General features: G+C 58.2%; 2 protein-coding genes across 4 annotated transcripts; one reads left to right on the forward strand and one right to left on the reverse strand.

The window, feature by feature from the left end:
• The first annotated feature begins 677 nt into the window (after window positions 1–677).
• On the forward strand, window positions 678–8565 carry OTOP3 (otopetrin 3). The gene is given in 8 exon segments (XM_032595715.1): window positions 678–767; window positions 2482–2932; window positions 3022–3158; window positions 3745–3803; window positions 4079–4197; window positions 5925–6724; window positions 7886–7916; window positions 7919–8565. Coding segments are annotated over 8 exon segments (1824 nt in total). The 3' UTR covers window positions 8056–8565.
• Window positions 8566–9417: 852 nt separating this feature from the next.
• HID1 (HID1 domain containing) lies at window positions 9418–27454 on the reverse strand. Of its 3 annotated transcripts, none has more exons than XM_030296537.1 (19): window positions 27337–27454; window positions 21949–22098; window positions 21247–21417; window positions 20592–20705; window positions 19892–19998; window positions 19520–19636; window positions 17965–18187; window positions 17727–17783; window positions 16785–16925; window positions 16515–16605; window positions 16143–16294; window positions 15950–16028; window positions 13950–14114; window positions 12546–12773; window positions 12116–12222; window positions 11537–11617; window positions 10845–10936; window positions 10540–10698; window positions 9418–10284 (listed from the first exon to the last, which is right to left on the reverse strand). In XM_030296537.1, exons 1-19 carry the CDS (start codon window positions 27400–27402, stop codon window positions 10221–10223), a joined length of 2364 nt encoding a protein of 787 aa, XP_030152397.1. In that variant the 5' UTR covers window positions 27403–27454; the 3' UTR covers window positions 9418–10220. The 3 variants fall into 3 exon arrangements, with proteins under 3 accessions (XP_030152397.1, XP_030152396.1, XP_030152395.1); XM_030296536.1 differs by having other exon boundaries at window positions 20595–20708; XM_030296535.1 differs by having other exon boundaries at window positions 20592–20708.
• Between the last annotated feature and the right edge of the window lie 492 nt (window positions 27455–27946).

Here is a 27946-nt window from a genome sequence, read left to right on the forward strand (position 1 = left end):
TTTGTCTTTCTCTGATTGACTCATTTCCCCTCAGCAATTGGGAACCTTGGCGGGCTTACGGTAGGGGAGAGGCACAGTGGGTAGGGAGACCAGTGCAGGAGAGAGCAGAAGAGGCCCTCAACTAGGGTAGAGGTTGAGGTCAAGAAAAATCTAAGGGAGGGGCGCCTAGGTGACTCAGTTGTTGAGCATCCGACTTTGGTTCAGGTCATGATCTCACAGTTCGTGGGTTCGAGCCCCATGTTGGGCTCTGTGCTGACAGCTCAGAGCCTGGAGCCTGCTTCAGATTCTGTGTCTCCCTCTCTCTCCCTGCCCCTCCCTTGCTTGTGCTCTCTCTCTCTCTCTCTGTCAAAAATAAATAAACATTTAAAAGTTTTTTAATAAGCATTAAAATGTTTTAATAAAAATAATAAAATAAAACAGTAAGTAAAGAAAGAACAGTCTAAGAGAGGTTTGCAGGCTGGAATGGACAGGCTTAGACCTGAGAGGTTGATAGGGGAGAGGCGAGGAGGGTACCTGGCTACCTGCTGGGAGAGGTGGGAATGGAGAGGCCTCTGACTGAGGTAGTTAAGAAGCAGACCTCCTGCCCGCCTGGAGGATGGGGACAGAGAGCACTTGGCACCCCGAGCCCAGAGTACCAGGGATGTGGGCAGTGGCAGCACCAAGGGAGAGCTTCAGAGATGGCCGGGGATGGCGAGAGGGCCTCCCGGGTCAGCTCAGGAGAAGCCTTCCACGGGGACGGCACCCGGAACCACCAGGCTATCCTCGCTGTCTAGTGTAGCTTCAGCCCCACAAGGAATGAGTACCCAAAGGGCCCACCGGGGATCATGCTGGACTCCCAGCCTGTCCCGTGTTCACAGCGGATATTGAAAGTCAATCCCAGAACTTTGCCCCTAAATCTTAATGCGCTTTAAAATTACTTTCAATCCCATAAAAAATGTGCCTTTAAAAACTAGAGCATTGGGGGGCGCCTGAGTGGCTCAGTCAGTTAAGCATCCGACTTCAGCTCAGGTCACGATCTCACAGTCCATGAGTTCGAGCCCCGTGTCGGGCTCTGGGCTGATGGCTCGGAGCCTGGAGCCTGCTTCCGATTCTGTGTCTCCCTCTCTCTCTCTGCCCCTCCCCCGTTCATGCTCTGTCTCTCTCTGTCTCAAAAAATAAATAATAAAATAAACGTTTAAAAAAAAAAAAAAACTAGAGCATTGGGGGCACCTGGGTGGCTCCGTCGATTACAATGTCAACTCTGGTTCAGACTCAGGTTTGTGAGTTTGAGCCCCACATATGGCTCTGTGCTGACAGTGCAGATGCTATTTGGGGTTGTCTCTCTCTCCCTCTCTCTCTCTGCCCCTCTCCTGCTCACACACACACACACACACACTCAAAATAAATAAATAAGCTTTAAAAAAAAATTACAAAATAGAAACTAGAGTGTTAAACCACTCCCAATCCTAGTACCCTACTCCCTTCCCTAGAAGAAACTCCTATTGTGAATCCGGTGGATGTCTTCTAGACTTTTATTCTTTTTTTGATGTTTATGTATTATTTTGGAGAGAAGGAGGGAGGGAGGAGCAGACAGAGTGGGAGAGAGAAAATCCCAAGCAGGCTCTGCACTGTCAGCACAGAGCCCGACCTGGGGCTTGCTCGCACGAACTGTGAGATCAGAACCTGAGCCGAAATCGAGAGTCAGATGGTTTAACCAACTGAGCCACCCTGGCGCCCCTCCTCTAGACTTTTAAAAGTATTTTATATATACACATATACATCCATAATCAAGTATCACTTCAAATCACATTCTTTCCACCAACCTCACACTCAGACTCAGGATCCTTCTCAACACATTGTAGGCAACATTACCCAGCTAATCAAAGTCAGAACAAGAGAGGGACACCTTCTTGCTCTCCCTGCCTTCCAGAGGGAAATTCCTCCCAGAAAGTCAGCAGAACACAATCTGCCATTTAGTGGTGACGAGTCACAAAATGTCCAGTGGCCAGACATTATGCAGATGCCCTGGCTCCCTGGACAGTTATTTCCGTCTTCAGATCAGGCACTGAGGCAGAAAGTGGGATAACCTTGCAGGGCGTTGGGAGGGAGGTATTCCTCAAGCCAGTCGAAATAATCCCTATCTTTACTTGGAGCACAAAGGATTCCCATATCCCCTGGCTTGTTTTTGTTTTTTGTTTTATTTTAGAGAGAGAGAGCCACAAGCAGGGGAGAGGGGCGGGAGGGAGAGAGAATCCTAAGCAGGTTCCGCACTCAGCACGGAGCCCGACGTGGGGCTCGATCCCACGGCCCTGGGATCATGACCCGAGCCAAAATCGAGAGCCAGATACTCAACTGACTGAGCCACCCCTGGTCTGTGTGAACCTCCTCAGGTCCGGTAAAGTAGACAAGGAAGCTGCTATTATTTCCAGTGTCTGACCAGGGAGGTTGCATAGCTTGCCCTAGGTCACACAGCAGTTAAGGGCAGGGGTAGAATGAAACCAGGAAAGCCTGGCAGCCAACCAGGACCCTGTGTCCCCAGCCCCTTCTCAGCCTGCATCCATGGCCTCTCCAGAAGCACAGAAGACTGGAGCGGCCCCGGCCGAGGAGAACCAAGTCGGCACGGGGGCCGAGAAAATGGGAGCTCCTGCCCCCCCGTACCAGAAGTCCTGGCTGGCGCGGCATTTCTCACTGCTGCGGAGAGACAGGCAGGCCCAGAAGGCAGGGCAGCTCTTCTCGGGGCTCCTGGCCCTCAATGTGGTGTTCCTGGGTGGAGCCTTCATCTGTAGCATGATCTTCAACAACGTGGCTGTCACGCTGGGCGACGTGTGGATCCTGCTGGCCGCCCTGAAGGCCCTGTCCCTTCTCTGGCTCCTCTATTACGCCACCTGCACCACCCGCCACACACACGCCATGCTCTTCCGGGACCCTCATGCAGGATCCATTTGGGTGCGGGGTGAGTGTTGGGGCACGGGGTGGCCGGAGAGGGGTGGGGAGGGAGAGCCGGGCCCAGGGAAGGCGCCAACGGCCACCTGGCCCGGCCAGGCTCCCTGGTGCTCTTCGGCAGCTGTGCCGTCTGCCTGAACGTCTTCCGACTGGGCTACGACGTGAGCCACATCCACTGCAAGTCGCAGCTGGAACTCATCTTCCCCGTCATCGAGATTGTCTTCATCGGCGCCCAGGTGACAGGCCTCTCCCGTCCCCATGCCGCATGCACACACACACCCCGACCATGCCTAGGCGCAGCTAGCAGGGCCTAGCATATGTGCACACGGGCCGCAGCCCCCCACTAATGCCTGCCTCCACATACCCACGTCCACGCACAGCTACGTGTACCTGCATCACTGAAATGCAGACCCCTATAAATACACCTGCCTGTGCATACTTGCATATCCCTAAATCCACACCCCCCAGGAATACAGAGCTACTCTTAGGAACCAACATCACTCACACTCCTGAGTCCCTGTCCTGTGCCGGGCATTGTGCTGGCCGTTTCTTTGCATCATCCCGTCCATTTCCCCGATAAGTAGGCATTCCCCTAAGAGGTGGGCATTTTAGCCCCATTTTAGAGATGAGGAGACTGAGCCTCTGAGATATTTTGCCACTGGCCCAGGACGACACAGCAAGGGAACGGCAGAGCCAGGATTCCAATCCAGACGTCCTCACTGTCACTTCCATTGTACATACACACAAGCAACTGGGGCACATACCCCATGCTCCCGCCACCCCTGCCCCCACCCTGGGCGCTCAAGGCCCCATCTCTTTCAGACCTGGGTGCTCTGGAAACACTGTAAGGACTGTGTTCAGGTCCAGACCAATTTCACTAGGTAAGATGGGGTACCTTCTCTCCCTCCAACCCCTGGGGCTTCCTGTCCCCTGCCAGTGCCTGCTCCCACAGCTTTCTTGGACAGGGTGTCCCTGGGGTGGCACGTCGGTCCGGGAAGGGGTCCCAAGGGGCCTCTAGGGCTGCCTCTCCTGAAGTCCTAATGCCAGATGGGATCTGGCTTTGGGAGAGAGCTGTCTCCCCCAAGGCAGTGATGGTGAGGGCGGAGCACGCGGGAGCCAGCCAGGCTGTGTGGACAGAGTGTGGCACCTCCTCCAGGTGTGGCCTGATGCTGACCCTGGCCACAAACCTGCTGCTGTGGGTTCTGGCTGTCACCAACGACTCCATGCACCGTGAGATCAAGGCTGAGCTCAGCGCCCTTGTGGAAAACTTCTCAGGTACAGAGGAGACATGATCCCCCAGCCCCCAATGCACACACACACACACACACTCGCACGCACGTGCACATTCCCTCCCAGAGTGGGAGCAAACTCTGGATCGTTACACGCTGGTCCTCGTCCTGCCCCATCGGTGCTGGCACCGTGCAGCCCGGCTCCAGGCATCTAGCTGTCACCTTAGCTACCCACAAATCCTGGCTGAGCTACTCGCTGATAAGTCCAGGTATGCGCCCCACCCCTAGCATTCGCATTTTACTTGCAAGAAACTAAAAAGGCTTCAGCACTGAAAGGAACGGATGTCTTCCTAACACAGTTGTGGATCCCCGGACATATCAGGAGAGACAGAAGATTTCCGGGCAGAAGACCCTCCTCCCGCAGATTGTTCCATGACCAGTCCCCTACCTGTACAGTCTGCCCTTAGAGGCTACATCCCACACACCTACATGGGGGTTTCAGCCACACCTGTATGTGTAAAGCACACTCCCCCCAGGTGGCATCACCGTCCTGACCTGTGTACAGCCAAGCCTTCCCAGCACATTCATGCATTTGCACCCCCGCTGCAAAAATCCCAGCCTGCCTATGGACTGCGGACATTCTTTAGACTCAGATACATTTTTCAGAAGAGCTGTGCTGAGAATTTTTGACAAGTGACACCACGGATTCTTTTAGTAAAAGTCAAACATACAGATGAGTAAAAAAACGGGATATACCCATCACCTAGAGGTAATCATTATTAACACGTTGCTATAATTTCAGTGTTTTGCCGAATTACATCATGGAGATCACAGCATTTCATCTCAAAACATTTTCATGCACATCTCTTTAAAATAAGTATATTTCCCTCCACTACCACAATGTTATAATTTCTTTTAATTTTTTTAATGTTTATTTATTTTTTGAGAGAGAGAGAGAGAGAGAGAGAGAGTGCAAGCAGGGGAGGGGCAGGGAGAGAGGGAGACACAGAATCCGAAGCAGGCTCCAGGCTCTGAGCTGTCAGCACAGAGCCTGATGTGGGGCTCAAACCCACGAACCATGAGAAATGACCTGAGCCGGATCATAACGTCTAACAGAATTCCTCAACATGATCCCTATCCTCTCCATCGACCTGTTCAGCTTTCCCCAACCAGCCTGTGAAATGTCTCCTACGATGCTGTGTTCAAACATGGTTCCGTCTCTTACGTCTCTGTTTTCCTAATGGCATTGAGGTTTGTCAGGCTGCTTCCTAGTGGTGGCATTTGACTTGTCCTCCTCTTCCCTGCTCAGCCTGCTACCTGGAAGTATGGACCAAAGCCTCGATCAGATCCAGGTTAAACGCTTTGGACACTGGCATTCCACAGTTGATGCTGTGAGCTTGGCAAGGGACCTCATCACGAGGCAAGCTGTCTGATTGCCCCACAGAGCATGTAGCCGAGGGTTCAGATGCAGCAGCCAGATCCTCCTGTTGTAAAGTCATAGACTTCCCCTCGTGCCCGAGAAGTAATCTGTTGAGGTGACATTTGGCCCCAAAGACATGATGTGTCCTTACAAAAGCTTGGCTCCTGAAGTCTGAAATCCCTTTGTAAAGAAACGGCCATCCCGCGATTTCTGATTTCTGTCTCTGGACCTCAGTTTCCAAGTCTGGAAAATGGGTGCCATACTCCCAGAGTGTGGGACTGACCGGTGCGGCCGGTTTCCTCAGAACGAGGTCCACCTGAACAACTATCCCTTCCCACCCTGCCCCCTCCCAGGCAATGACACCAACACCTGCGTGTGCCTCAATGCCACGGTGTGCGAGGTCTTCCAGAAGGGCTATCTGATGCTCTACCCCTTCAGCACCGAGTACTGCCTCATCTGCTGTGCCGTGCTCTTTGTCATGTGGAAGAACGTGGGCCGCCGCCTGGCACCCCACGCAGGTGCCCACCCCGGCACGCCTCCCTTCCACCTGCACGGGGCCATCTTCGGGCCACTGCTTGGCCTGCTGGCCCTGGTGGCAGGCGTGTGCGTCTTCGTGCTCTTCCAGATCGAAGCAAGTGGCCTCGCCATCGCACGCCAATACTTCATCCTCTACTATGCCTTCTACGTAGCCGTGCTGCCCGCCATGAGCCTGGCGTGCTTGGCGGGCACGGCCATCCACGGGCTGGAGGAGCGAGAGCTGGACACGCTCAAGAACCCCACCCGCAGCCTGGACGTGGTGCTGCTGATGGGCGCGGCGCTGGGCCAGATGGGCATCGCCTACTTTTCCATCGTGGCCATCGTGGCCACTCGCCCCCACGAGCTGCTCAACCGCCTCATCCTGGCCTACTCGCTGCTGATTATCTTGCAGCACATCGCCCAGAACCTCTTCATCATCGAGGGCCTGCATCGGCGTCCGCTCTGGGAGACGGCAGGGAAGCAGGAGGCCGAGCTGCCCCGCCGGGGCTCCCTGCTGGAGCTGGGCCAGGACCTGCGGCGGGCCTCGCTGGCCTACATCCACTCCTACAGCCACCTCAACTGGAAGCGGCGGGCGCTCAAGGAGATCTGTCTCTTCCTCATCCTCTGCAATCTCACAGTGAGTGGACAGGGCGGGAGCGTGGGGACGGAGCTGCCCGGGTGGCCTCAGGGACCCTCAGGAAGGAAGGAATGGTGCGTTCGTTGAGCATCGACTGTCCCAAGGGCAACGGGCCTGTCCCTTTTATTGTCAGGGACACATGCACCTTTCCCACCAGCTCCATGCTGAGAGCAGTGTCCCCCAGCTCGCTGTAAGGTGCCCGCATGAATGAACGTGCCAAGCATATCGCTAAGTGCTCTTTACAAACATGTGAGATTTCCACCCTCAGGAAGTATACTGTCCAGCTGGAGAGACACCAGGGGGCCAGTGAGGGAATTGCCAAATAATTGATCATCCACTGAATTGGGTCAAAGGGCAGAGATCATCAAGTGCCTGGTTTCCCAAAAGCTCTCTGGGGGAAGGTGTTGACGATGGCTGCTGGCCGTCTGGCAGGCAGCTAAAGTCTCGCGTCCACCTCCCCATGCCGTAGCTCAGCTCCTCACTGAATCATCACAGGAAACCCCTGCAGCAGCCACCGTTATGCACCATCCCTGTCCCCATTTGACAGATGGGGAAACGGAGGCTTAGGTTGTCCCACAGCCCGTCAGGGGCAGTGCCGGGACACCCAGGGTCGTTGGAGCGCATGAGGAACACATTCTAGGCGCACCGTGCTGGAAACACCTCAGGTGGTGAAGCCCCTGACACAGGCCACCATACATCATCACCTGGCCCTATGTACAGTAGGAGTTCAGAGAAGGAAATGTGGGCCCCATGGGCCAAGGAAGGCCTCGTGAAGATTTAATCTGGGTCTTGAGAAAGGGGCAGGATTTGGACAGAAGACAGGACCAGGTGGAGAGAGCGGAGAGTCAAGACTGGCAGAGAAATGGAGCCAGAGCAGAAGAAGGTGGTTGAGGTCAAGGCACAGGGGAGCCCAGAGCAGGTTGGGCCATGGCTGGTGGCAACGTGAGGCCACATGATCCACCTAGAGCTCAGGCTGGCAAGCCAGGGAGGTGGCTATGGTACGGGGTGGGGGATTTGGGGAGGAACGGCTTGCTTTGAAAGCCCAGGGCTGAAGGGTGGGGGGGGGGTGCTAGCAGCTTTTGGGGCCTGCCTCCCCTGGGTGGAGTGCCCGTGGACGCAGAGAGCCCTCCCCCTCACTCAACCCCCTCCTCTCCTCCCCAGTTGTGGATGATGCCCGCGTTTGGCATACACCCGAGTTTGAGAACGGGCTGGAAAAGGACTTCTATGGCTACCGGACGTGGTTCACCATCGTCAACTTTGGTCTGCCTCTGGGGGTCTTCTACCGTATGCATTCTGTTGGAGGGCTGGTGGAGGTCTACTTGGAGGCCTGAGGCTGCCCAAGGACCCACCCCTGGCAGAACACCAAAGTGCCAAGGCTGGGCAGAGGGTAGCCCAGAGTCTCTGAGCAAACACTCCATTTCAGGGGGACCTAGACCAGACTGGATTCCCCACAGCCGCCCCCTCCCCAGATCCTCACCGAGGTGGGAGGCACCGTCTGCAGCCCAAGACCAAGGGCAGAGCCTGGACACTGAGCTTCTGATGCTCACACCCAGGACTGGGCGCATGCCTGCCCCTGTTCACCACCACAATCAGTACAGCCCAGGGGACATCCCAGGAAGCCCCTCACGGCTACTCTCCAGGACAGACAGCTCTAAATGACAGAGTCTGGCGGGCGGGGGGCGCGCTGCCACCCAGACTGTTCTCAGGGGTCTGCCTCCTTCTGTGGGGAGGGTACTTGGTTCAAGCTCAGCCCAGGACATTCTAGAAGGTTGCAGCCCAGCCAGCGGGCCTGGCCCTCCCTCCCCACATACCCTGTCTCCTAATGAGCTCATTAATTAGCTACCAGGAAGAGTTCAACAGCTCTCTCCTGCTGCCATAAACCCTGTTTGTTTGATCGATTACATTCAAGCTTCGTGACATTTGTTCTCAGGGACAGAGCTGTCACTTCGAGTACGGTAGGAAGGGACAGTCTTCCTGGTCAGGGCTCTGGGGCCGGGATGGTCCATTTCTGGGCCAGGAGGTGTCTAACCCAGTCCCTCCCTTGCCTGGTTCATGGGAGGAGGTGAGGAGAGGGGCTAGGGCTCTCACATGCCCCCACCCCTCACTAACACGCTCCTCCCTGGCACAGAGCCCCAGGTGACTTTCTGCACCTGGCTTAGCACAGGGACTGCAGCCTCTGGCCCGCTGGATCCTCTGAGCCACTAGGTGGAAGGGGCAGAGGCACTGACGGCCCATCCATCACCCTGAGCCCAGTGCAAACAGTGGGCTGGGCCCAGGTGAAGCCCAGGGTGAGGCTCAGGGAGGGCAGCCCAGGCTTTGCAGGCCTCTGGGCCCCTCCCCATGATGCTGGGCACTGCCAGGCACAGGGCCGCAGCCCCAGGGGCCCCCAGTGCTGTTTTGGTGGCTTCCTGGGACCAGGTCAGCCCCTGGGGGCCTTGCAGAAGGCTGGGAGGCAAGCCTCTGTCCTCTCCTGCCTGGGCGCTTTCTCTGGGTGGCCAGAGCCCAGGGGGGCGCATCCTGGGTGAGAGGATGCAAGCCTCCATTTCCCCACCCGAGAAAATGATAAATGCTGGTTCCCAGGCATATGCTGAGGGCCCTCTGGGGACTGACTTTGGGAGACAGAGTCCCCAGCTCCCCTGAAGACGAGAGCCACGGCCCGAGCCCCTCCCCTCCAAGCACAAAGAGCCAGGACATGGAGAGGACGGTTTATTGTGTAAAGAGGCCGATTGTACACAGCAAAGATTGTACTGACACAAATAGGGTGAGGGAGACCCAGAGGCCAGAGCTGGGAGGGTGGAGGGGTGGCATCCTGCCCCCTCCGCCCCCAGTCATCAGGCAGCGGGTGGGCAGAGGATCGAATGGTTCCCTCCCCACCTTCTCTGCCCTACTGGATAAGAGAGTCAGGCTACATCCATTGACAGAGAGAAATATGCAGGAGACCTCAACACCCCCTGCAAACCCCTAAAATGCAGGATGGTCCCCCAGTCTGGCTTCTGCAGTCTAGTAGCCCTGGTCTCCTCCTCAAGTGACCCGGACACTGTCCTTCCTCCTTTGGGCCCCAGCAGCAAGCCTGGTCCTGGACCAGGTGGTTCCAGGTTAGGAGGCTTGGAAAGGCTCCCCTGTCCCTGCCAGGTGCCTTAAGGGACAGCTCACAGCTCCCTGTAGGGCAGCCCCTTAGGGCACCGTGGCCCCTGGGGGTGGGTAGCACAGAAAAGGGGTCTTGAGGGGGAGCCAGAGTGAGGCGGGGGCTCTGGCCAGGGCCTGAAGCCCTGGAGACAGGAGGCTTCTGTGAGTCCACAGCCACCCAGATGCCCCTCTGGGGAGGGGGAGGGCAGCCTGTCCCCACCATCCCAGCTACAAGGGGCCTTTAGAGCCTGCCCCCCAGGACTCAGCCACTCTGTCAGCCCCGGCTCTGACTGTGGTCATTTAAAGCCCAGAACACGGAGTCAGGGGAGCATCAAGGGGCCAGGGCCCCCACCCTCCCCCGGTCCCAGCCTCACACCCGCTGGATCTCAAACAGCTTCACATCCGTGTCGTACCAGACAGGTGGGTCCACATTCCTGCGGAGGGAGTCGGCTGTCACGTCACGGGGGGGGGGGGGGGGGGGTGGTGCTGGGAGGCCTTGCAGGAAAGACTGGGGAGGAGCTAGGACGTGGTACAGCCCAAACCCCTTCCACCTGCTGTCCCACCTAGGCAGTGGGAGCCCACCCTCGACTAGACGAGACCCTCCTGGTTGACCGGCTCGACATTAAGCCTACTGCCATGCCGGGACCCAGAGCGGAGGCCCCCGCTGAGTCCCCGCCGGGCAGACCCACCTCAGGTAGATGACGCCCCACATGTAGGTGCGGAACCACATGGCCGTGCCCGAATTGGCCTGGTACTTGCGGATGAGGATGGGGTGGGGCACGGGCAGCAGCCCCACCAGGGTGCCGTGCTGCAGGAACCTCAGGATCTCTGACTCGTCCGTCAGGCCCCTGCCAGGACGAGGGGATGGTTTCCAACGTGCCCACATGGGGAAACCCACCCTGAAAGTCGAGGGGAGCACGGGACCCATGCTCCCGGTCACACCCAGCCCCGCCCGGGCCCACCTGCTGCCCCCCACCCCCTCCCCAGGCCTTACTTGTCAATGCAGATCTTCTCCACCTGGGGAACCAGCACCTGAAGCAGCCTCATGATCGTCTGCAGTGGCAGCTTGGACTTCCACGAGAGAACCTGGGGGAGGGACGGGGGTTCCTGGGGCTGGGAGAGCAGCCCCCACCGGCGAGGGGCTAGGCCTGACCCCTGACCCAGAAGCACGGGCTCCCCGGGGCAGAAAGGGTCCCCGCTCACCACAACAAGGGCCTGGCCCAGGGCAGGGCCCATGAACACTGACGGTTACTCATGGCAAGAGCTGTGGCCTGTCATCGAGCACAAACTACGTGCCAAAAGCTGTCCCCTCGGATCCTCACAATGACATGACCAAGTAGGACGTTTATGCCCACTGAAGCACAATTAGTAGTGATCACAGGACACACACAAGGGAGTGGACAAGTGAACTGGGGAAGGAAGCTGGAAAGGAAAGCTTAGTAAGGAAGCCAGCGCTGTGGGCAACTGGAGTTCAACCCTGCAGCATATCCCGGAACAATGTAGACAGAGGAAGCGACCCAGCCAGAGAGTCCAAGGTCACCCAGCCGGAAGGAGTGATCTGGAGCCTGGCTCCCAGGCTCGTTCTAGGATTTGGACACATTCCCCTCCGAGCCTTCACTGAGCTGTTCGTAGGGCCAAGAGCCCCCGCCCCGCCCCCACCTCAGAGCCACCTGCCCAAACCCTCACCCACTCCGATGTTGGGCTCCACTGCCCACTGGCTGACGCGCTGGACAGTCGCCGCTGCTCCCGCCATGCCTGGCCGGGCTCCTGCACCCAGGGAAGGGACAGGAGTGAGGGGTACAGGGAGCAGGCATGGGGCAGAGGACAGGGAAAGCCCTTCTTCCAGGCCCTCCCATAGCCTGGAATCTAGGAGGCAATGACACTGGCCTCCTTGGCGGGGGGCTCACTCCGAACAGTGGGGACAGCCCAGCCCAGTATCCTTTGCCCTGGGCTTCAGGCCCTGCCCGACCCAGCCCAGCCTGATGACAGGTTTCAGGCTAGGGGCTGACTGGGCTGGTCGGGTAAAGGCCAGCTCAGCTCAGATAAGATTGATGGATGAGGAGTCTGAAGGCCAAGGGCTTAAGCCTGGGACCAGTAAACAAGGGAGAGGTCTGTGAAAGCACCCCCAGTCCCCAGATGCCCTGGGCACTGGGTTTCTGCCCTCTGTTGCAGGTAATCCCAGAGCACCTGGCCCGGCCCCCACCGCAGAGGCTGGGAGAAAGGGAAGTCCAACCTCACCCCACTGTGGGAGTCCCCGTCACCCACCTCTGCAGTGGGACTGCCATCCGCCGAGCTCTGCTGGGACGTGGGCTCCAGGGATCGCAAGGTGCCATCCTCTGACACCTGGGACTTCTCCGTCAGCTTGTCGATGCCTGGGGGTGGGGGCAGGTGGGTGTGAGGACACCTGCTGTGGGGCCCCTCTGAGGAAGCATCTGCGCTGGGCCCCGCGAGGCCCCCTCTTTCCCCCACTTTAGCGATGCCATGCCTGACCCCCGCACACCCAGTTCTGAGGCGCAGTCCCGCCCCCCCAACCAAGCTAGTCCTCCTCCGCTTCCCAATATCCTCACCCCCACCCCTGCGTCCATTCCCGTACCCTCGGCTTCCCAAATCAGGCCATGCCCTTTGCCAGAGATTGCATGACATCCCAGAGACCCTGTCTGTCCCCCAACCACGCAGGCACCCGCCAGGGCCAGACCTGGGGTGGCCACCAGGCTGGTCTTGAGAGTGCCGGGCTCGGCGGGGGCGGCAGGGCGGGAGCCCTCCATGGAGGCGCCCTCTTGTGAGCCAGTTCGGGACAAGGGCTCGGCCGTCCGTCGGCGCCGTTGCAAGGCCTTGTGGATGGCAGGCGGGTCGGTGGGCAGGTTGGCCAGCTGGTGGAAGACGCTGCGCTTTCGGATGATGGCGTAGACCAGGTTGGAGTTTCCTGTAGAGAGGGAGCACGCCTCACCTCGGGGAGGCCCCCTCGCCTCCCCCTCCAGCCGGGCAGGTTTCTGGGAGGGGGAGTCTGGAGGACAGGAGGGCGTCTGACCCCAGAGGTAGGAGAGGGTACAGGGCGCCCAAGAGACGGAGCTGCAGAAGGACTGGCACCCGGCAGTGGGGGTGGCAGTGGCTATACCGAGATGTCACATTGTTGGAGAAGAGCTTCTGGGATGAGCTCCCCCGTGCCCCTCCCCAGTCCCTTCCAGACCCCCTCACGGCCCAGCACACTAAAGGGTAACACTGGCAAAGTGGGGCAGGCCCAGTGTGTCAGTGTCCACACCAAGCCAGCTGTTCAATATTTTGACCACGTCCCTAAGCCAGGTCACCAGGAAGGAAGGACAATAAGGACAGTATGGCCTGGGCCTGTGCTCTGCTGCCCACACTGAATCCCCCTGGCTCTGGGCCTTCAATGCCCCATCCAGCTCTCTAGTCCTGCCTCTCACCACACTGTTCTTTCAGTTCAGCATCTCACCCCAGGGCCTTTGCATATGGTGCCACCCCACACGATGCTTTTCTACCCCCCCCCACCCCATTCCCCCTCACGATCAGTGCAAATATTCCTTTTGGAAACAATAATAACCACTAATATTGAAGTCGCCAGACACTCTGCTAAATGCTTCTTGTGGGGTATTATTTATTCTTCCCAACACCCTCAGAGATAAGGACTCTTAGTACTATCGTTATGACTGTCTTATAGCCAAAGAAACTAAAGCTCAGAGAGGCTATGTGCCCACAGTCACAGAGCTAACAAGTGGCCAGGCCCGAATTTACAGCAGGCAGCCTGGCATTTACAACATTCACAGGGCCGGCGCCACTCCGAACTTCCCTTTCATCAGATTTAAGGTGACCTGTTTGTTTGGGTGACCGTCCACTTGAAGCCTCCCTCCGTGCCTCCATCCCAGCTGGGAGCTCCATAGGGGAGGAAGCATTCTGCTTTGCTCTCCACCGTATCCCCTCCACCCAGCACTGAGCTTGGTATACAGCAGGTGCTTAATAAATGCATGTTGCATGGACTGGGGGCAGCGGGACAGGGAGCTGTGTCCTCCTTAGACGGGAAGGTGTCCTTGCGCACCGCCCGCCCTGATTCCCATCCAGGCCAGGGCTCGGGCTGCTGCCTCACCATCAAACTGGTACTGGATGATGTTTGTTGAAGGCCTCCAGGAGAAGAAGACCAGGTGGTGGTTCTGGGCAGCAGAGAAGAGGAACCAGGTGGTGGAGAAGGCCTCCAGCAGGTGCAGGAGCTTATTGGCAGCTACCATGGACAGGCTCTTGAGGTAGGGGGACACTGCAGGGGAGGAGCCGGCTCACTCCTGGGGCCCCCGCCAGCCCTCCCTGCACACCCCCAGCCTGAACAGGACTTCAAACCCCTGCTTCAAACCCCTGCCTGCCCCTTGCCTGTAAAGCCCCCCACAAAGCCAGGAAGAACGAGTCCTCAGAGGCCAAGGCCACACTGGCCACGCCTTCTACAGGACTCCAGGGGGACAGCCCTACTGTTCACAGAGCCACTCATACACGGCCTCTCGCCCACTCCTCGCCACACCTCTGAAAGGTGGCAGTGGGGGCGGGGGGAGGCGGGTCCGGACACAGATGAAACCATCCCATTTTATACAGACTCGGAGAGGTTGTAAACTTGCCCAAAGTTCCCCGTTAACTCGGAGAGGTTTGTAAACTTGCCCAAAGTTCCCCGTTATAAAATGATTGAGCAGGGATACAAACTCAGGATCCGTGAGTCTTTCTGAAATATGAAACGGATACTCCACACATAATTAGAAACTTATTTTTTGCAGGGCGTGTGAGGGGGAGTCAGAGATAAAGCGCTGTGCGTGGCATGAAGCCATATATCGATCTGTGAGCTTCTTTGTCTCGTGTCTTTCTCCCTCACCAGGCTGGGGCAGGGATGGTGGCTTTCTCGTTCACAAATGCATTTCTCAGAAGCAGCTACACTTAGACAGTGCTCAGTTAAAATGTGTGAGACAGAGCCGGGGAGTGAACCAGTAAGGGAAGGTGCGGTTCTGGCCCCAGAGCTCAGGGTGCACCTAGGGGCCTCCAGGGCCCAGCTCCGGCCCATCAACTCTGGAGTCCAATCCACTCCCTCCCAAGACGTCCTCTCCAAAAGTCAGCTGCACATAAGTCATCCTACCTCAGCCCACAGCCACCCTGCTTCCTGGGCCCGGCACGCCAGCCAGCCTGAGCCCCTCCCCTGGGACACAGGGGTCTGCAGTCCTTGCGGGAGGCCGGGGCACATCCTGGCGCCCTGAGACCACACTGTCCAAATCCGTGCTGTCCAGCACAGTCACCACAAGCTGTTTGTGGCCATTTAAACACTTGAAACAAAGCTACTTCTAACCGAGATGTGCTGCACATGTGAAATACACAAGATTTTGGAGACTGGATGTGAAAAGAATATAAAATATCCCAATAATTTGGGGGGGCGCCTGCGTGGCTCTGATTTTTTAGTTCGGCTCAGGTCATGATCTCACGGTTTGTGAGATTGCTGAAAGCACGAAGCCTGCTCCAGATTCTCTCTATCCTCCTCTCTCTGCCCCTCCCCTGCTCGTTCGTTTTTGTTTTTTTTTTCCTCTCTCTCTCTCTCTCAAAATAAATAAATTTAAGGGGCGCTTGGGTGGCTCAGTTGGTTAAATGTCTGACTTCAGCTCGGGTCATGATCCCAAGTTTGTTGGGTTCAAGTGCCGTATCAGGCTTTGTGCTGCCAGCTCAGGGCCTGGTGCCTGCTTTGGATTCTGTGTCTCCCTCTCTGTCTGCCCATTCCCCTGCTCACGCTCTGTCTCTCTCTCTCTCTCTCTCTCTCAAAATAAACATTTTAAAACTTTTATATAAATAAGTAAATTTTAAAATTAAGAAATGTATATCCTAATAATTTGCATGGGGTATAATTATATGTTGAGATGACGGTATTCTGTTTTGTTGTTGTTGTTGTTGTTGTTGTTGTTGTTGTTGTTTTTAATGTGGCTACTAGAAAATTGACCAGTGTAAAGGAAGCTACCATCATACTGCTATTGGAAGGGAGGGGTTTGAGCCAGGGAGGCGCGGCCGGTCAGCCCGTGGCCTGGCGCCACCTGGTGGTGAGCACTGGGAAGGCGGGCTCCCAGCCCCCCCTACCGTTGACCACGATGGTGAGCAGGCAATCGAAGAGGGGTTGCAGCCGCTGGTGACCGCTGGTGATGATCTTGTGGAATACCTGTACGAGGAGGCAGAGGGGTGGCCGTGGGGTCCCCTCCACCTCCAGACTGGGCCAAAAGGACATTCCCCCCCCCCCCCCGTCCCCAGGCCCTGGCTGAGGGAGGTCCCTCACCACAATGAGCAGGTCTGCGTGAGTACCGGTAAAGACCGGGATGTCCATGGGCACGCGCACTGAGTAGGGCTTGTTGAGCCGCACCCCAAAGTTCCGCTCGCCGCTCAGAAGCAACAGGATGAAGACTCCGATGTGCATCAGGCCCACCCGAGCTGCGGCAGGCGGTAATGAGAGTAAGTCACCACACAGGGTGCAGGGGGGAGGAAGGGAGCCCGGGGCAGAGACCCATCTCAGAAGCCCAGGAAGAAGTCCCTTCTGGGAGGTCAGAGCCCCAAGCCTGAGCTCCGGGGGGGCAGCACAGACCGGCCCGACCCACCCCCTCTACAAGGAAGCCCCCCCCCCCCGGGATCTCATGCCCGCCCCCAGCCTTACACTGATCCGCTCGGGCATCATTGAGGAAATAGAGGGTGGGGACCAGGATGTCCAGCACATCACTGCTCTTCAGCACAAAGAAGAGGAATTTCTGGCGGGGGGGGGGGGGACAGGTGGGGAGGGTCAGGGGGGAGACGGCTCTGCCCCACCCCCTCCCCATCCTGGGAGTGTCCCCAGACACCGTCCCCAACCCTGGGCTATCCAGAGTGGCCGCTCCCCATCTCAGGGGAGACCGCTGCCCGCCAGGCCAGGTCCCCGAGGCCAGCCCACCTTATTGAAGTCACAGAGCTTCCAGAAGAGGACCAGCAGCTCCTGATGGAACTGGATCTTCTTGGTGGAGTTGGGCAAATAGGTCTGGAGCAGAGGGTTGGAGAGTAGCCGGGCTATGCCCTTGAGGATGAACTGAAAGTCCTGAGTGGGGGACAGCGGGGACCTGTCCAGTCCAGCCCTCTGTGGCTGCGGCTTCCCCACAAACGCCTCCTCATTCCCCCGGAGCCTGGTCCCACCTCTAGAGCCTGAAAGGCCCAGGTTCTGTCATCAGTAGCTGTCCCGATGCAGGCCCCTCAGGAAGCTGAGTCCAGGGCAGGTCCGGAGGGAACTCCTGCCCCTCCCCCAGACCACAGGCTCCCCTGTCCCCGAGCGAGGCTGCTCTTAGTGACCCCCCACACCCACTCTGTGTTAACCGATGCTATGCCCCCACCCCTCCCCATCGCCCTGTCACACCGGAGGCACACTCTACTATTCTCAAAGAGCAGTCACTCACTCAGCACCTGCTGCAAGAAATCCTCTCAACAAGGCAAGGGGGCAGTTACCGTTTCCGTGTTACAGCCACGGAAGCCAGCGCTCTGGGAACACAAGAACCTCCCCCAAGGTCCCAGGACACAAGAACTCAGGTCCGCCCGGCCTCTAAGGCCACTTTCGTTCCCCTGACCAAAACCTGACCTCAGAGCCACCTCCTCCTGGAAGCCTGCCCAGTTGTCCTTATCCAGTTGAGGCCATCAGCCCTTTTCTGCATCTCAAAACCCTCGAAGTCCTGCCATCACAGTTTCACCAGGGGTGGCCAGGTCCACAGGGACCCTGGTTCCTTCCTGGAGGGGTCAGGACTCCCCCTACCCCATCTCGTCTCCAACCCCTCACCCCCCTGCAAGGCCGTAACCGTTGTGGGGGGGGGGCACTGAGAATCCACTGGAGCGAGAGGAGTGTTCGACTCACCTCTTCACGATGGATGCGGGACAGGTAGTTCACAAACAGGTTCTCAGGTCCTGGAGGCTGCCAAGAGTGGAGCCTGGGATAAGCGGGTGGCCTCACCCCTTGCCCCTACCCCAGGGCTCCCTCAGTCATCCCCAGGCTCACCACGAGGTGCCCACCTGGTATGCCTTGCCCGGCTCTGCTAAAGGGAGTGCCCCGAGCCCGGCAGGGCCAGCTGCCCTCCCCCCACTCCCATCCTTACGTCCGCGTCATCCATGGCAGTGCCTGTCGTGGTGCCGTCCACGGTGGGGCTGGCGCTGGTGGCACTGTCATGGTCCAAGGTGACAATGAGCACCTGGGCAGCCTCCTCCACCAGGGGTTCCCGGTAGTCGGAGAAGAGCAGGTGGTTGTAGGGGATCCCGTAGCCCACAGGGTCATAGGCACACACGGTGTTGAGGAGGGAAGTAAACAGGGGCAGGGCGTGTCTGCGGCAGAGGAGGGGCAAGGCTGTGGAGACCACGAGACCAGCCCTCGTCCGCCTCCCAGGTGGCCACGCAGGAGGGTCAGCCAGGCCACCCCCTCGTTCCACAAGTGTTCCGGCGCTCGCCCTAGGCTGGGAGCCAGATTACAGAACCAGGCTGATCCCCTCCTGAGTTAAGAGAGACACCCCGCCTTGTCCTTGCCTGCATCCAGAACCCAGGCCAGGCTGGGCCAAGCGCAGAGGAATTTAGTACCAAGAGTGGGATGGCCAGTTATATGGGAAATCGTGTCGATACCCCTTAGATTTTTCTCCCAAGGGCTAAAGCCTATTTTTTTTTAAATGTAAGACTATTTTTAGAGCAGTTTTAGGTTCACAGCAAAAATCACAAGGAAGGAACAGAGATTCCCCTGTACCCCCTGCACCCACACACGCACAGCCTCCCGCACTACCATTAGCCCACGCCAGAGCGGCTCTTTGCCACACCGAACCTACGTGGACACATCATCAAAGCCCACAGTTTACATCCGGGTCCATTCTTGGCACTGCACCATCTACAGGCTTGACAATGACCCTCAGGTCTTTGAGAGGCAGATACCCTCCCTTGGGACTTCAAAAAACGGGCTGGGGTCCCACAGGGTGGGGGGCTTCCCCTCAGGGAGCCTCCTGAGCTGCCTGCACCAACCTGGGCACAGCTCTGCACAGCATGTGTAGCTGCTAAGTCCCACCATGTGCCCCCAGAGCCCAGGGACGCCCCCATGTGGGCCAGGCTTCCCCATCCTTTGGGGTATTTCACAATGCCTTCTCCCCAGCCACTCTTCAGTGGCACTGCTGGATACAAGCCACATGTAGAGTTTACAACGTGGCTGGTCTGAATCCAGATGTAAGTATAAACTACACGGCGGATTTTGAAAACTTAGCATGAAGGGAATGTAAAACCTCTCAATAATTCTGCACACTGGTTACATGCTCAATGGTAGTAGTATTTCGGATATATTCGGTTAAATGAAAAATTAGAATTAAGTCCACCTGTTTCTTTTTTATTCTTTTACTGTCATTACTGGAAATGTTCGACTTGCATATGCGGTTGGCGTTATATTTCTACGGGACAGCACAGCTCTAGATGGAGGACCCAGGCACCATTCCCCTACCCCAACCTCCCCCCCCCACACACAGTTGGGACATTGGACTTTTGAGAGCACAACGTGTGGCCGGTACATTACAAGCCATCACCACCAGGGGGCAGCACCTCCCCTCAACTAAGACTCGGGGCTGGAGAGCAGCCTCCGCTCCCAGCTGCCTGGAACCAGAATGGAAAGAAAGGCCAGGGGCCCCTCACCTGTTCTCCGTGGAACAAAAGAACTGCACCCACGGGTTGGTACTGCCACTGTCCGGAGCTGGGGGCAGGTACATGGCCTCAGAGAAGCATGTCAGCAGCAGTTTCAATAGCTCCATCCTTAGGGAGGGGGGGTTACGGCAGGGGGTTCAGTACCTGAGGATGGCAATTCTCCTGTAGGAGGGCATGCCCGGCCCCAGCTCAAGTCCATGAAAAGCAATGACCCCACTTTACGTCTATCAGATTGATGTTGGGTCCCAAGTGGACAGGGTCTCCTTGAAAGACCCCATGCGTGGTTCCCTCTCTGAGCCGGGGAGTGGGGGGAAGGCCTGGGGTCCAGCCACACTGTGGGCTCAGGGTCCAACCAAAGCTCACCGGTTCACGTCATGAATGTAGTTGGGCTGGGGAGAGTGAGCAAAGCCCACGCCAGCCTCCCAGATGTATTCACAGCTGTCCAGGGAGTGGACATCCTCTGCCGAGTCCTGGGGACACGGTCAGAGAGTGATCAGGCTGGGAGTGAGTGATCAAGACCCCCCATTGTCATCCCTGGGGGCAGAGACCCTCATATTATCCTAAAGACAGATCCTCAAAATGCCCCAGGTGATAATGCACAAGGGAAGAAATTAATGTTCTTGAAAGCTCATTTTTCTCCTCTGGTTCTTTTACTTCCTCGGTCCAGCTTGAGGCAGGGAGGGGGGGGGGGGCGGGAAGGGAACGGAATTGGGTGCACCTGGAGGTGAGTGGGGGTGGGGGGCAGAGAACACTCAAGGTCGAGTCCATGGGCCCCCAGGAAGTGAGAGGGCCAGACCTCCTCCGTCCAAGCCCCACACCCCCCACCCACTGCCTAGGCGAGGACAATGGGTGCCTGTGCCAGCCTCCCGGATACAGGGGGCAGGGCCAGGCACCAGCTGGCTCCTCTCCAGCTGTACCAGCCACCAGCCCTTCCCAGACCTGCCCGGCTCTCCCAGAGCAGCCCCTGCCCTCACAGCGCCCCGCCCCAGGGAACTTCAACCAGCCCCAACCCAGGACCAGAGCCTTCCCCGGTCTGGGGGGTGGAAGACTGGGGGGCTCTCACCACAGTGCTCCTGCGGTGGCTCTGGACAGTGAAATCTGGGCAGAAGAGAAGGTCAGCGATGGCCAGAAGCAAGGACTCAGCCAAGGGCCGGGCATTCTCGTCGTCGTCCTCTCCCTGCTAGGGACATAACATATAGGCCCCCTCAGTGGTCGCTGGCCAAGGACAGGTGGCCCCAGAAGGCGGCTGGGATCTGGGCCCAGGCAGGCACCCATGGGCAGTGGGATGAAGGTAGAGGCAGAAGAGAAAGGAAGTAGATTCCCAATCACCTCAAACCTCCTTAGGCAGAGGGGGCCAGAGCAGGAGCAGGGCTGGGACCCTGGGAGGAAAAACCCTCCCCACTGACTGGGAGGAGCCAGGCCAGGTCCCGAAAACTCTAGAGCCTCAGGCCTGCTGGGAATCACTGGGGTCCTGCCCTCGGCCCGGGAGGGGGCAGCCAGGGAGGGCAAGTGCCCAGCTGCCCTGCCCCACATCTGCCCAGCTGCAGGGGCAGAGACCCCCGTGGGAGAAGCCCCCTCCTCAGTAGCACCCCCTACTCGCCTACTCGCGTACTTCCCAAACGCCACAAGAGATTTGGAGGAATATGACCAACCCCAAATGGGTTCTCTCCCTGTCTCCCCATCACCTCCCACCCAGCCCCACAGCCAGGCCCACAGACCCCTCCTCGCCCTGCCCCGGGCACTGTGGACCAGAAGAAGCCCCTCCAGTCAGGGTCCTCAAAGATGTAGGGCAGCACACGGGTGAGAAGCCGGCTGCAGTTCAGAACGATCTGCTTCTCCTTCTCCGAATGGCAGCCGCTCTCCGCTCCCTGCACCAGCTTCTCCACGGCCTGTGGGGACACGCAGAGGGGTACACTAGAAGGGTGGGGAGTGGGGCTCTGACACGTGGGGTCACTCCAGGCTTTGGAGGGGTAGAGGCAGACTGGCTCAGTCAGCCCAGGGGGACGGGAAGTGGCCCAGAGAGCAGCCTCACTGGAGAGCCCAGCCCGCCGCTCACTGGCTGAGACCTTGCTAAGTGACCACCTGTCTGAATCTGTCTCGTCATCTGTAAAATGGTGACAGTAACAGCGTCCACCACACAGGATGAGCTGAATAAGCGGATGTGTGGGAAGGTGCTCAGCAAGGTGGGGGCCGGAGGAAGCCCTCACAGGGAGTGGGTGCCAGGATCACTTCCCTGCCAGAGCCCAGCCAGCGGGTCCAGGTGGGTGCCACCTCGAGACTGCCCAGACCTGGGCAGGCGGGATGCCACGGGGACCTGCTCTGTCGGTCCCCAGGGCTGGGCCAGCTTCCGCGCCCCCCTGGGAGGGTGGGAAATGGCCCAGCAGGGAGTGGCAGCGAGGGACGGGGTACCTTGCACTCACCTTGTAGCACAGAGTGGCCAGGTTGGAGGGTGACTCCTCCCGCACAGCCCGGATCTCTGCCGCTGGCACCAGGGCAAAGACATCCTGCACCGAGGTGGCCGTGTCCGCCCAGAACTGGTCCCAAAAGGCATCATCGGTGGCTTCCACAGGCTGTGGGGGGACCCGGTGTGTCCACAGTGATTACACTATCCCTTGCCGACAGGCCCACAGTTTGACCAGTCTGTAGCCAAGGGAGCCCCAGCAAGGAAGCCACGGTCCCCTTGTGCCATCCCTGCTGGTGCCCAGGAGCCCTCCCATGTGGGGGCCATGCTGCAGCCATCACGAGCCCGGGCTGGCACAGGCAGGCTGGAGACACTTGGTGCGGATGTCAGAGGTCAGCCGGGCACTGAGTTCGGCAGCCAAAGCCTAACTCAGTCCCCGAGGGACAGGGAAACTCACCGTCCTCCTCTGGCAGGGCCTCCCCACCTGGGGACCTCCCCAGGCCAAGCTGCTAGGTCAAGTGCCCGGGGACCAGACCCAGGTCATGCCCCTCCCCAAGGAAGAAGGCAAGACGATGGATGATCGATGGATGATCATTTCGCCTAAGCCCAGCCTCACCGTCTCCCCTCGGCCCCGGCTTCACCCTCTCCCGGCGCACCCAAGTCTAAAGGAGTCAACCCTCATGGCTCTCTGACTGCCCCTGCTCCTCTCAGCACTCACCGCCAGCACCGCAGCTCAGTCCACTCTTGCCAGGGCCCCACCTCCAAATTTATCTCCTCGATCCTGCCTCCACACTGCCCCCAACCCATGTTCAAAGCACAGCACCGAAGGCACTGTTCCCTCCACAGAGACCTTTAGGGCTCCCCACTGCCTGCAGGACTGAGTCCAGACCTGGGCCAGACAGTCAGCCAAGATCTGACCTAACATACCTACATGCGTGCACACATGTGTGCACACGTATCTACACACGTATGCACACACACACATATTGTACACGGCGCACACACACCAGTATGTACTATCCCTATGACACAATCCTGTCACAACTTCTCTTTGCCTTTGCTCGGACTGTCCCCTCTTCCCCGCATGCCCACCCTTCTAGCACATTCCAAAGTCCCACCGGTCCTAGGGAAGTGACACACCTTAAACACAGTTGTGCATTTTGAATCACATAGGCAGTTCACAGAGGGCACCAATTTGAATCATCAATTCCACTTCTAGAAACCCTAAAGAAATGATCAGACAGGTGCACGTATAAGGATGCTCACTGACGTGCTATGGTTGATAATAGTGAGAAGTTGGAATCGACCTAACTAGCCAACAATCAGGGAACACTCAAAAAGTTAAGACACTTCCATATAACAGGTTATTATGCAAACCACCAGAACCGTGTTCCCAAGGAGTGTTAATGAATGAAAAACACTCAAGGTACAACACTGTGTGGAAAAGATAAGGTAAAAACTAACTGCAAGGTGGTCACAATCTTTGCTAAATTATACAGCAATAAAAGCCTAGAAGAAAATGACAGAATGTTCACAGAGATTAACTCTCTGGGTGGTTTTTATTTTTTAACTGATATTTTTTGGCAAGCGCACGTATCACTACTTTTTCCTTTTGAATGTTCGTCTGCTGAGGGCCAAGGTGTCCGAGGCACCCTCTGAACAGCAGCTCCCACAAGAGACCCTGGTTGCTCCATCAACCCAGCCTTCTCCCTTCTCTGAAAGCGCTGATAAATGCCCTGCTACCACACAAATCCACACACAGTGTGCATTACTCTTACCATCAAAAAATATATGTATATATCTCATTTAAAAATAACTCCGTCCTCTGAATCCCCTTCTTCCAAGAATTCTCCCAGAGCTCTAGATCCAGACAGGATTGCTTCCACCTTGGAACCCTGCTCCCCACCCTCAGTCACTCATCATAGGCCCTGACTCCAGGGTCTCAATGCACCTGCCTCAAGGCCCCATTAGCCAACCAGCCCTGTTTCCTTGACCCTGCACTTGGGGCATATGGCAGATGTTCAGCCAATATTTGTTCAGGGAAAGGCCATCATTAGTCCTAGAGATCGCTTCAATCTAGTCCCTGGGCAGGGCTGAGCACCAGTGGGGCTGTCCAAGCTCCGGGTGGGGTAGAAAGCCTCACCAAGGTCCACGTGTACCCTGGCCCACTCCCCAAGCAGCGCCCCCCACCTTCCAAGTTACAGGAGAGCACTTGGGGGACAGCACATGGCCATGGCCCTCAGGCCAGGCCTGGTACCAGGGCCTGCTCAGTCTCAGAACTGGTAGAGCAAGTTAGCTGGGGAGAAGGACAAAGGCCAAAGGAGGGGCCCTGGGGCTGGGGTTTGCTGGCCCTCCTGCCCTCAGCCAGGACAGCCCTCTGACAGTCACTGGAGTCACAGGATGCCACAACCCCCCCCCCACACACACACACAGTGTGGGTGACCAGGATTGGGGTGGGGAAGGACATCCTAGAAAACCTGGGAGCACCTCTGGGAAGCCCCCATCTCTGACACTTTCCCCACCACCCAGGTGGTTACTACCCCCTTAAAGGGGCAGAAACTCATCTGAGCACCAGTGGACTTGACCTCTGGCCCAGTTCATCAGGCAAGTATCACCTAGGGACTGAATTCAAAATGAGGAGAGAGACTTAGAAGGAAACTTAGGAGGCCCCAGGCTAGTCCAACCAAGAAGCAGAAGAGAGTCCCAGCTCTCTGGCTCCCATTGCGGCTCGGTCACCATCACCTGGCTTCAGCTCGGTCACCATCACCTGGCTACCCCAGGCTGGCCTGATGCTATGGGTATTGGCCAGGGTCACTGGAGCCTCTCAGGCTTCTGAGGGGAGAAACACAGCTTAGCTCTGGTCCCAGTTACCTGAGCTGGGCTCCACACAACTCGCGGAAGCTTCTAGAGTCCAAGCCAGTCTTTTTTGAAAAGAGTATTTTTGCTGGAGGTAGGAACGCTCTTGCTGCCAGGGCATAGGAACTGAACTACCCTGGTGGGAAACCAGATATTCTTAGCCCGGTTTTGCCAACATCTGCTCAGGCCAGACCCCCCCCACCAGCTTAGGGGCCCAGCTACATCTTTTCAACTTGCTGGGGGTGAGAGGGAAGGAAGGACCACAAGTGCTCTAGTCTGCTAAGGGTGACCTGTCCTGGAGGACCGTGTCACCACAGATTCACACGCACATATATGTGCACACACGTAAACATGGACCCACCAGGTTTCACCTGGCCTACAGAGAGAATCTCCAAAAAGGCAGGATCTACGGGAGGGTTCCGGGTCCAGAAAGGTCCTCCTTCTAGCGCCCCACCCATCCTAGGGAAGGTTCAGGAAACACAACCCAAACTGCTAAGCCTCAGGACCAGGGTCGGGCCTAGCCCAGGGCAGGAAGAAAACAGGATGCAGTGCAGGAAGACAGGGAAGGCCCAGCAGTGGTGGCTCACGTCCACGCCACAGGAAAAGGTGCTGGGTCGGTTTGTCTGTGGCCCAGAACAAACATCTGTGTTCACAGCACAGCCTCTAAGGATCTGAGACTAGAGGACACCCTGTGGACCACCGGCCTGAGTCTCCTTGGGGATTCTGAGTGGCAAGTTCTGGAACAACCAACTGGGATCTGGTCTTCACTCCCCAGCTGCCCAAGCCAAGTTACTCTGCAGGACCGGAGGCTTCAGGGTCTCTCCCTCAGGCCACCCCAGGTCCCTTCCCACCTGCAGGGCCCTACTGGTCTCTGGAGGGAGACCCAACCTGGTCTCCGGCTCCAGTCTTGACCCAAGCCAACTCACTGTCCTCAGCTGGGAAACGGGACAGTAGCATCGCAGCCAGCTCCATAACAGGGCCGGGAAAGCCATGGGCACACTGTATTTTGGGGAGAGGGCCAGCGCAGGTAGGAATCTAATCTACCCAGATCCTTTGGGACCTGGCCGAGCTAGTCCTGCTGGTCTGGCAAAGGACCCTACCTGCTGAGCCAACAGCCCATAGTTCGTTCCTCCAACAAGGTGTTTCCTTCCCCTGGTAGGTAAACATGGGAGTCTGCCTCCCTCCCTCCTCTCCCTGTGGCCCCACACAGAGGGACTGGCCCACTTCCCACCCATAGACCTAGAAGCCCCATCCCCAAAAAGCCAAGTGCTAGAATGAATCAGGAGCCATCAGGGAAGTGGCTGAGAAGCAAATCTGGTTTCCATCAAATGCCTCTTAGCTGGGTCTGGACTCTCCAGAGGCCCTGGGCATTTGCCAGGCACCTGACCTAACTCTCGTGGGAATGAGAGAGTATAAGACGAGAGGCCCAGCCTCCGGAGCTGTGACCAGCTGGCTGTGGTGAGATGGCTCCCTCAGTCCCACTCTAACTGCCATGAGCAAGAGAGAGCCCTTGGGGGTAAGGGTAAGAGGAAAGTCCCAGACAGCAGTCCTGACTCCCTTGAAAGTGGGGGATCTGCGGAATCAAGGCTGGGCATCTCTGTAGCCAGGGCAGCCCGGTTCAAGGGGTAAGGAGAGAAGGGGTAGGCAGAGAAGCAGCCTTGCTGGGGCCAGGTCCTATATGTTGGGGGCAAGGAGGTGATCCCTGTGCCACTTGCGAATTCAGGGGAGCGTGCAGGCATGGACTAGGCTAAAAGACATCCCCAGGCCCCACAGCAGCCAGTCAAAGACAACTTGGAGGGTTGTCAGCCCTGACCCAGAGAACAGAGGGTACCTGAAAACACAGCCATCCCCACCGCTGGGCCTCAGAGGAGGAGCCCCCTGGAGCAGTGATCCCCAGCTGGGAAACCGGACTTCATGGGCCTGGGAACAGGTCTCTTTGCTAGGCTGCAGTGCTGCCCGCCACTCTTTGCACGTTCTCAGGAAGACCCGGGCCTTCCCTTGCTGTGGACATCGACCTGGGCCCAGAGAGGCCGCTACCAGCGCGCACCAGCTGTTTTCCCCGACCCGGCAGGCGCCGGCCCGGCTTTGTTTGCATTGAATCAGCCAGGGTCTGTGCGTCTGGGAACCTCGGGCACCGAGGGGCAGGGAGGGGAGCAGGGAGGTGGATGGGTGGATGGGGGCGGGAAGGAGGGGAAGCTGGAGACGCGAGGCTGGAGGGGCGGGAGCGGGGGTGGGGTGGGGGGAGGGGGCGGGACAGGTGGCGGACAGCAGCGATGCCGGCTCTGGGAGTAGGCACACGTCAGCCTAAGGTGGCAACAGCGGCTGCGGATAGAGGGATATTCCCGGGAGAGGAGGCTGGGGGTGAGGGACTAGGGCTAGGGGATGAAGCCTTGGGCCACAGGCCAAGGGTCCCACTCCGGCCCTGGCTTCAGCGTCACCCTGCAGGCCAGCCGGTCCCCCATCTCCTGACAAGCCAAGTTCGCGCAGCCCCCCGGCCCTGCCCAGCCCCCAGCCCGGCAGGTGGGTGGGGAGGCCAGGGCCCCGGTCGCACCTGCGTCTTGGTGGTGAGCTGGATCACCGCCTTTCGGAAATTCAGCTTAGAGTCGGCCGACCCCATATCGCTGGAGCCCGCTCCGACCCGGCCCCGGCCCCGACTCCCGCCCCGGCCCGGGCTCCGGCTCCAGCTCCAGCTCCGCGGCCCCCGCTGCTCTCGCAGAAGAGGAGCGGCGCACCCCGCCTGCGGGCCCGGCGTCGGCCCCGCCCCCTCCAGGCTCCTCCCCACTTGGCTCCGCCCTCGCGTGGCTCCGCCCCCGCACCTGCCGCGCCCCGCCCCGCCCGCTGCGTGCGCCGGGAGTCTCCCCCCTGGGATCCACTGTCGCCCCACACTCCAGGCGTCCTGCTCCCCCGGACCCCGTACCTCTGCGCCCTCCCTTCGGCTTCAGAGCGCTGTCCCTGTTCCAGCTCTCCCATTTCCACTCGGCCGCCAGGGCCCGCAACCCTCCCAGCCTCCCATTCCCTGCCCCCATCCTCACCATTGGTCCCACGCAACTCTGGGCCCGTACTTTCCCAGGCAGCCCTCTCCTTTGAGTTTCTTCCTTGTCAATCCCGATTCTCCCCATTCCTTTTTTTTCCCCCCTCGGTATTTGCTTTCCTGGTTCCCT

Source organism: Lynx canadensis, chromosome E1, assembly GCF_007474595.2.
Source record: "Lynx canadensis isolate LIC74 chromosome E1, mLynCan4.pri.v2, whole genome shotgun sequence".
In the NCBI taxonomy this organism is placed as follows: Eukaryota; Metazoa; Chordata; class Mammalia; order Carnivora; family Felidae; genus Lynx; species Lynx canadensis.